At 34.1% G+C, this 9400-nt stretch overlaps 1 protein-coding gene across 1 annotated transcript; it reads left to right on the top strand.

Moving 5' to 3' along the window:
* The first annotated feature begins 2239 nt into the window (after positions 1–2239).
* Positions 2240–3427, top strand: LOC121738321 (DNA-directed RNA polymerase III subunit RPC8). Its single transcript, XM_042130298.1, has 4 exons — positions 2240–2427; positions 2499–2682; positions 2836–2976; positions 3166–3427. Exons 1-4 carry the CDS (start codon positions 2317–2319, stop codon positions 3372–3374), a joined length of 645 nt encoding a protein of 214 aa, XP_041986232.1. The 5' UTR covers positions 2240–2316; the 3' UTR covers positions 3375–3427.
* Positions 3428–9400: the final 5973 nt, after the last annotated feature.

Genomic DNA, 9400 nt, shown 5'->3' with positions numbered 1-9400 from the left:
TTTTATTTGTGCCAGTAAGTTTGACATACTGTTGCACTTGTTACTGAAGCAATTATTAAAAATAAGCAATTATAAGCAATTAATGCTTTTTAGTTCTTTTAAGATTATACTTATATGAACTAAAAAGTATTAAATAATCCTTATTCTGTACTCAATCTTCATAATTTTAAAGTCGGTACCAGTCCTAAGTATATAAGTTGCTGTTATACCTATTCTGTCAGAGAACTGCCGATTAGGTTAGCTGGTACCGATTGCAAAATAATGAAGATTGAGAACAGAATTAATACTGAGTACAGAATAAGAATTATTTAATACTTTTTAGTTCATTTAAGTATAATATTACTATTGCCATTGCCTTGGAAGTCGGTTTTAATTTTTTGTTTAAAAATAATAATTTTACTAATTTTAGCTGTAAATAAGTAACTTTATAATGTGTTAAGACTTACACTTAGTGTAAATTATTTACCCCTATAAGAACCTCATGTCATAACATATCCGACGATTGAAAAATCATTCCAAAAGAAAATGTGTATCTACTTTTCAATCGTCACCTTTTTTTGCCAATTAAAATTTATGATACCTAATTTGAAATACAAATCTATCAAAGTTGCATATTATTTATTTCTTATAGAAACTCAGGTAAAATAACTCGAACGGACTAAACTATCGATAGCAAAATACTATACTATCGATAGTAAAATATACATCACTAGCACACGCACACATTGACAGATCAAAAATGGTCACGCATTTTCGAGTTGTCAGGTGGTCTTTACGACAGTATATATTATGTCTATGGCTGAGACTGCATCTATACTTTATTACTTTATCTATCATCTATGTCGACAAGGCTGTTTATGAATGTGGCGAGAAAAGGAACTTCTATACATAGATAAAGTATTATATTAAAAAGCATAGACATAATATATACTATATGGTATATATTAAGTCTATGTTAAAAAGTACCTCAATGCTTCTAGAGTGCGTTTCATCGAATAGTTCCTTTGCCGTCATGTTGGCATTACTGTCTGTCAATAACGTAAACACGGTAGACATGCTCTGCGAGTATTCATAAGTTTTAGTGTGATTTCGTGAGAAAATCATGCCGAAAACATTAAAGAGTGGTGAAAGAATGATGGTGTTAAGATTGAAAGTGTTTTGTGAACGTGAAAAACGTAACGGGGGCCCAATAAATTTGAATAACTCGGGTTGCCGCCATTTCAGCTTAGTGAAATAGGGTTACTAGCATTAGTTTAATCACCCTGAAATACAGTAAAACTTATGAATACTCGCAGATCGTGTCTACCGTGTTTAGTTGTTTACGTTATCAACAGACAGGAATGCCAACATGATGGCAAGGGAACTATTTGATTAAACGCACTTCTAGTGACGAAAACTACATACATGCGTCATGCGAACGAAGTCGCGGGTAAAAGATAGTAATTATATTATTATTATCAGGGTGAGCGAAGCGAGCCCTAGTATATCCCACAACCACACACACTTTACGGAAAAACTATCACGCCTATTGATTTGTGCTTTAACATAGTAATTTTTATTTACATGTAAATGTGTTATCACCAGTTAGTCAAGGTGTAACGACACGAGCCCTCACAAAGCTCGGCTTTTAGCTAGTAAATGCGAAAGTGACTTTGTTTGTTTGTTACGCCTTAAGTTTGTTACGCATAAAGTACTGAGCGGATCATCATGAAACTTTAATACGTACACGTTGTCTGGGGTATAGAGAAGGACATAGGGTACCTTTCATCCCGGGAAAAAGAACGGTCCCCGAGGGATAGACGTTAACGCAGGATAAGCCGCGGGCGAAAGTTAGAATTATATAAAATTAGGGAATTATTAAAAGTAATATTATTAGATCTCCCTAATTTAAGGTAGCACTATAAAGATAATGAGGCAACACTAATTTGCATTAGTGCCAACAAGACGGCAAAGGAACTATTTGATGAAACGCACTATAGTTCTATTCTAATTTCTATAGTCTGTCAAGAAAGTGAAGAAATTAAAAAGTGGCAACATCGTAGTGTCATCTCTTTTTTATTAGATTGATTTGAAAGGGATGACACAACGATGTTGCCACTTTTTAATTTCTTCACTTTCTTGACAGGCTATATCTGATTCTATCATACAAAAACGTCATTTTTGACAGTTCTCTCCAGCGGCGCACATTGACTGACATTGACACATTCAAATAAAAGCCTTGTCGAACTGTAAATAAACAATCAGAATTTGTAGGTTATAGTTTTTTTGTTATAATTTAATGTAACTTCGAGATGCGAAAAGTATCTTGTTCGAAAAATGTTTGTTTTATCTGAAATGAAAGACGTTATACGAATAACACCACAGTATTTTCATCAAAGTTTGGCGGAATCAATAACCACACTTCTTAATAGGAAACTTGCCAATAAAGTATGTATTATTCGGAAAGTGATTTAGAATTCGATATAAACTTATAATAATCTTTAAAATTACTTTTGCAGGTGGTGCTAGATGTTGGCTTGTGCATAGCATTATTTGATATAACTGATATTGGCCACTCTCACATATTCCCAGGAGATGGTTCATCACACACAGAGGTTAAGTTCAGGTTTATCATATTTAGACCTATGGTTGAAGAAATCCTCACAGGAAAAATCAGAAGTTGTAGCAGAGAAGGTGTACATGGTAATATACCACATATTTTGCTTATGATTTTTTATGTTGCTTTAATTTAAACATAATATGAAAGTCACATTGTTCAAACAGACTAGACTTCATCAAAGTAGTCATATCAGATCAAAGAGTCCCATTTCGATGTGGTTTGTTATCTACTTTCAGTGACCCTCGGTTTCTTTGATGATATTTTAATACCTGTGAATGCACTACAACATCCTTCACGCTTTGATGAAACTGAACAAGCATGGGTATGGGAGTACCCAAAAGAAGATGGCGAAAAGCATGATTTATTTATGGATTCAGGTAACACACACTTAAGAATATCTTTATTGAATTTTAGCTATAAAAAATAATTATTATTTATATAGTTGAACACATCGTTTTTTTTTAGTATTTTCAATGTGGTTTTTATCTAAGTTGTTGTTTCTGGGATTAATATGTGAAACCTTACTCACTATTACATTATACTTATTCTAATATATTGTATTTTAGGTGAATCAATAAGATTTCGTGTTACAAGTGAAACATTTGAGGAGAGCATACCATCAGGACCTCAAAGTACAGAATGTCCTGTACAGACCATAGCACCCTACAAATTGACAGGAGGTATTAACGAACCAGGTTTGGGTTTGTTGACATGGTGGGAGAGTCAGGAACAAGATGACGATGGTGATGAGGAGGAAGAAGACAAAGAGGAATGAAAATTACTAGAATTGTCTCTGGTTTTTTTTTTTTTACTTGAACTTGATGCAGGTTTCTTTGTTATTTAGATTTAAAAAAATGGATAGAACATAGTGCTCGATATTTTGTGGGACAAAGAGGATATAAACTATGTGGTGTGAGAGAGAATCTGTGATAGTGATTTTCATTATTATAATCTTATACGTTTTATGTTTTCTTGAAAAAAAGTTGGGTAACATCTGTTTCAAATTTACATTATTCTGTGAGAATGAAAATTTGGCAAACTATAGAGTTTGTACACACATTTCTTGGTCTTAAATTATTGCTCAATACAACTCAATAGTTGAGGCAATAATTTAACCATTTAACGGGCATAAGGATACTGCACAATAAAATAACTTTTTACAGTTAATTATTATTTTTTATTAAAATTAAAGAAACACGTCTTTCAGGAAAATTTAAAAAAAACTGGGAAACCCCCGGAAAATTTGGTGGGAAAAATATTCCCATTGCCCTTCAGGGACAGTGAAATTGACGAAAGCATGGAACAATGCACAGGGCAACATCGCATTTCTCGCACTTCACTTTGCTCCTTTTGTCATTTGTTTTTGTGCTGCATAATTTGCAACGCTTGTAAGATTCCAATGCCACAGGCATATGTACACCCACATCTTTGTAACGCAGTTCAGTTGGCACAGTATTTAGAGTTTTTTGGTAATTCTCTGATTCCAAGACTCTTATTTTCTTGGTCACGTAATTTCCTATAGCAGACGTCCGTTTTCTGCAGCTGTACCCATCGATCAGACCTCTGGCAATGGCCACACGGAATTCTAGGTTGGTGAGTCTTTGCGTTCTTGAAGTGCACGAATATGTTATAAAAGCATTAGTTATACAGGCATCAAAGAGAAAATAAAAAATTCTGACCCACCAACGCTTGCTCCTCCGTCCAATAGAATAGGTGCCTCTTATTTGATCAAAGCGATCAACCCCCCCCATTCTCTTCGTGTATTGTTGAACAGCCCTTGGACAGTTGATAAGTTTTTTTGAGCCATCTTTCTGTGTTCTTGTTACATGAGTATTATTTATTTTAGGATGAAAAGCAGTGGACAATATCAGGACTTCCTTTGTGTCTTGCCACACTGTGAATGGTACATCCTGTTTGGTCCTCCACTTGAAATTCCCTTTAGCTAACTTCAAGTTTTTTGTATTTTTTATCATATTTGGTAAATCGGATCGATTTCTTCTGACCGTTCCAGTAGCAAATAATCCATTCTCATGTAAATACTGAAGCAAAGCAGTATCAGTGAAGAAATTGTCGAATGTGACATGTTTTTCAAATTCTTCTTCTATAAGTTTTCTTGTCAGATTCTTTACAACCTTGGCTCCCAAACCCGTCTCAGTTCCTTGACCAGTTTTTCCCGTATATATTTCAAACTCATATAAGTATCCCGATTGACTGTCACATCGACACCCCACTTTATAGCCCCTTTTGATAGGCTTCAAAGGCATATATTGCTTTAGGGTTGATCTTCCCTTGAACAAGATCATACTTTCGTCAACACTTTGTGATGACGAGTTTTTGGCATTTTTTTGAAAATTGTTACCAAGCAGATATAGTAGAGGACGCAATTTGTATAATTTGTCAAAGTCTGGATGTCCTGGTTGTGGTTGATGAGTGTTATCATTCAAATGCAGTGCTCTCAGTATGTTTTTAAATCGTTTTATAGGCATAACACTTGCTACCTCTTCTACTCTGAATCCTGGATCTGTAGACCAGTATAGTTCTATTTGAGGTAAAATGTGATATCCCATAATCACGATTACACCTAAAAAGGCACGAATTTCTTTTTTATCAACCGGTGTCCAATTAGGTATCCTGTTCTGCTCAGCATACAGATTTGTGTGTGTGAAGTGTACCAAGTGATAGCACTTGGTACACTTCATCATCAAGAAATTTATCTAGATGTGCAACTGGACGGCATCTGTTGCTTAGCAGGTAAGTGGGTGCTATCAACATTTCATCAAAAACTTCTGGATCTGGGCGACTGACCCACATTTTTTTATTCCAGGGTTCATCTTCATCAACTTCAGAATCATTTGAGTCATCAGTTTCACATTCACTTGACACCTCAGGCTCCCAATCTTAATCTCTATCTAGTAAATCTATTGAATCAGACATTTATGTTGAGCTGACATACGTTGAGATTGAGACGGGACACTGGCTATTGGTTCAACAGTTTCATCTGAATCAGGAGAATCTTCTAACACATGTCTTAAATTTTCAGAGTTATACTCTTCATTTTCGTCCAGCTCCAAATCATCTTCCGAGTCGCAGTTATCCGGAATTCCACAAATTTCCTCTAATTCCAATTCAATTTCCCCATCCTTCAGATGTCTTCTTCGTGACATTTTGTCACCAGAAGCCTGAAAGATACAAGAAAAGTGTAAAAAAAACATGTATCCTTTCTAAATATAGTGATCTTGCCGGGCAACGGGTTCTATATTCCCACCAAGATATTGCCCTAGCCGGGGAACGGGGGATATATTCCCACCGAAACTAACCTCAATAATTGTAAATATTTCTGTTGAATTTCCAGAAATATTGGCACTAGTGACTAGTATATTGACTGATTTATCGAAATAAATGAATTACTCACCACTTCCAGTACGAAAATTGTAAGATGCACGTTGATGTATTTCACTATTGAAAAAATCTCGTTTTCGCAACAAAAAACAGCTGAAACCACCATGACACTTCAAACGTCAATTTTTTTTTTTAATTTATAATGTTTGACATATATCTATGGAGTTGCTACTGTTCAGAAAAAATACTCCCAACAAGTAAATTTTGTCATAATCTACCGAAAAAGTTGGTGGTTAAAATATTCCCTATGCCTGTTAAAGGGTTAACAATTAGGCAGTTTACACACGTGTGTTTCTATTTGCCCTTACACACTGTGCCGCTGCCGCTGCGGCGCCGTGTTTAAGGGCTTATAGGAATGCAGGGATGAGTATTGCAGCGGTGGCGGTGCCGCTGTCGCTGCGGCGTGTGTGTAAACAGCCTTACTATTAACTGTACAACTGTAAGGGTCAATTTATAATAGCGCAGAGTCGAAGCGAATTTTCAAAAACTGAACACAGAAAATTCAACCTTACTTCTGTGATACATTACTTCTGCGAGTCCAATCAGCGTTGTTCAGGTGCATTGACAGGAATTCGCGTGCATGCGCGCGCCTTTTTAAATTGGGCGTGTTCGTACTTCGTCGGCGTATTTTTGGACAAACCTTTTATTACGCATGTCCAAAACATATTGTTATTGTCATGGCAACGCCATAACAAGTTGCTGGTCAAGTCGTAAACAACGTATTAATTGTTTATGTTACGGTACATGAGATAAAGCTAAACATGTTACTAAATTGTCTAAAATAAATTATTTAATACTTTATTAGTTTTTTATTATTTTATTATGGAAAATATGGATATGGATCACTTGGAAAATTTAGTGGAGGAAATTATCGAGGTATTATAAATTTTGCGTGCATAAACATTGCATAAATTCATAAAGTTTGTACAAAATGGAGATGAATTTATTTTGTTTTACTCAACAGGACTGGCTATTTATTGATTCTTCATCAGATGAAAGCACATCCGATTCAGAATCTTCTGATGATGAAGGCAGAGGAGGACCTCCCGAAAAGAGAAAATGTGTAAAAAGATTTGTCGAGGATACTGTTAATACTTATTCTGATATAGAATTCAAAAATCACTTCAGACTTTCTCGACAAACGGCTTATAATTTAATAGGTTTTTAAAACAACTCTTTAAAGTTTAATTTAATACATAAAAATTGTTAAATTTTTTTTCAGAAAGATTCCGTCAAAGTATATTCCTAGCTAATAATGAACCTCAAGAAAATTCTATTACACATGAACGAGCTATGCTGATGACGCTTTGGTATTTAGCTAACACTGAAACTTTTCGTCAAATTGCGGATCGGTCGAAGCTCTACACACAATGTTTTAAATTTCATTATGTGAGGAATTTATAAAGTGGCCTATTGATGAGAACGAAAAAATTGCGACTAGCCAGGGATTTTCTCGTAGAAGAAAACCTTTTATTTAAATACTTACTCTAAAAAGAAGAAAATAAATTTTTCCTTATAAATTTTTAACTTTAATTTGTAACCTCATATATAATAGGTATATACAAATTGCATGATATTAAAAGCTTGTCGCGAGACGCTTGTAAGTACCTATTTATTCAGTCAAATTTGTACTAGTTTATTTACAAATCACGCGTATAATAATAATATTATATTGAAATAATTGAGGTTATAACTTAATACTTAAAATTATTAAGGACACATTTATTTTCCTCTTTTTATGGTACTTAGGTACTTATTCAAATAAAAGCTTTTTTTTCAAAAAGTTTTTGTTTGTAAGTAATTTATTTTTTGCTTTTTAGTTCAATATTTTTTTTTATTAGTTCACATTTCTCTTTCTCTACTTGTAATTTTTCTTTTGCTAGTTCAAGCTTTGCTTTCTTAAACAAAAGTCTCTCTTCGTTATCTTCACAGAGTTTTTTCTTTTTTCCTGACCTTTTTTATTTCCCGTTTTCTTGTTTGTATCTTCTTGGTTCTCTTTATTATTTTCATTTTTTTTTCGGTAGAGAACCTATAGCATATTGCGACGAGTTTGTTGGTTTGTGGCCTAGAAATTCATCAATCTCCTCGTAAAATTTAAATGTATCTGGAGATCGCCCGGATTTATCCTTACAAGATTTATAAGTGTGAAACAGGCTTCCCCACTTTGTCTGACATTGGTTTAGAGTGACGTTAAACTTTTGGCTAGTTAAATCAATAACAATATTGCCCCAAAAGTACTTTTTCTTAATTGGGTGATCCTTTTCGTCTAAATGATAAGCGTAACTTTGAATTAGAGCCAAAGTGTATTTATACTGCCAATTGCATTTTTCTTTCTTCTGGTTACGGGAAAAGCAAGAACTGGACTGATTTTTTCCATCATCTGATTTTTCTTAAAAGTAAGGAATTCATTCATATCAAAATTGTCCTCATTATCGGAATATTTTTTTTTATTGTCTTCCCGACAATGGTCATTGTCAATGTAAAAAATTTCCTCACTAAGTATCAGTTTTCTGCTCATGCATTCCAAACCATCAGTTTTTCCAAACTCAAACACTTTCAAGGATTTTTTTATCTAGAAACGAAAAATTTGTGTAAGTATGTGGAAATATATCTTTACTCAATGTATCTCCATACCTAATTTCAGCAAAATCGATTCAGTGGTTTGGGCGTGAAGAGGTAACAGACAGACAGACATACAGACAGACTGACAGACGGACAGACAGACACACTTTCGCATTTATAATATACGTATGAAAGTAAGGATAATAGTTTAAATACTATATGGTATACCTAAGTATACTTATATAGTATGGATATGGATTATAATTTCAGATTTCTGTGAATTTTCAACATGTAAATAAAGGCTTCCTTGTACTTTGATTATGGAAACAAGCCTTAATACCGTGAAGAAAAGAAATACGTGATTCACAATATAACATAACAAGTAACAACTTAATTACCTGATTGTATATTGGACTGCGGGTCTTTGGTAACACAAATAGGATATATTTTTTGGGATTTTGGATCCGAAAATGTTGTACTTTTAGCAAAAAATTCCTTTGCTGTCATTTTTACACGAAAATTTAATATAAGATTTAATTTCTTTATTTTTGGTTTGTTCATTGCAACGCCACCAACAAATTGCAATTTGTTTTAATGTCAAGTCGTAAACAGTTGTCGTTGCCATGGCTACATGAATTGGACATGCGCAATAACAGCGAATGCGTTAAAAATTATGCCGACGAACACGGCCGTTCTCAGAAGTAATAAAGTGCGTTAACGCTTTGGAGTTAAGGTTGAATTTGTTATGTTCACTTTTAATAATTCGCTTCGACTCTGCGCTAGTATGGCGCTAGTATAAATTGACCCTAAATAATTAGGTTTTGCAAGATTTTATTTTAA

The sequence above is a fragment of the Aricia agestis genome, chromosome Z (genome assembly GCF_905147365.1).
Source record: "Aricia agestis chromosome Z, ilAriAges1.1, whole genome shotgun sequence".
NCBI lineage: Eukaryota > Metazoa > Arthropoda > Insecta > Lepidoptera > Lycaenidae > Aricia > Aricia agestis.
This window is presented reverse-complemented; position numbering and strand designations above follow the sequence as displayed.

Bases quoted from the DNA above. Each gene is read 5' to 3' on its own strand.
- LOC121738321 (XM_042130298.1), top strand. From the start codon at position 2,317: ATGTTTGTTTTATCTGAAATGAAAGACGTTATACGAATAACACCACAG. The intron at 2,428-2,498 runs GTATGTATTATT...TTACTTTTGCAG, and splicing joins ATAGGAAACTTGCCAATAAA to GTGGTGCTAGATGTTGGCTT. The intron at 2,683-2,835 runs GTAATATACCAC...ATCTACTTTCAG, and splicing joins TAGCAGAGAAGGTGTACATG to TGACCCTCGGTTTCTTTGAT.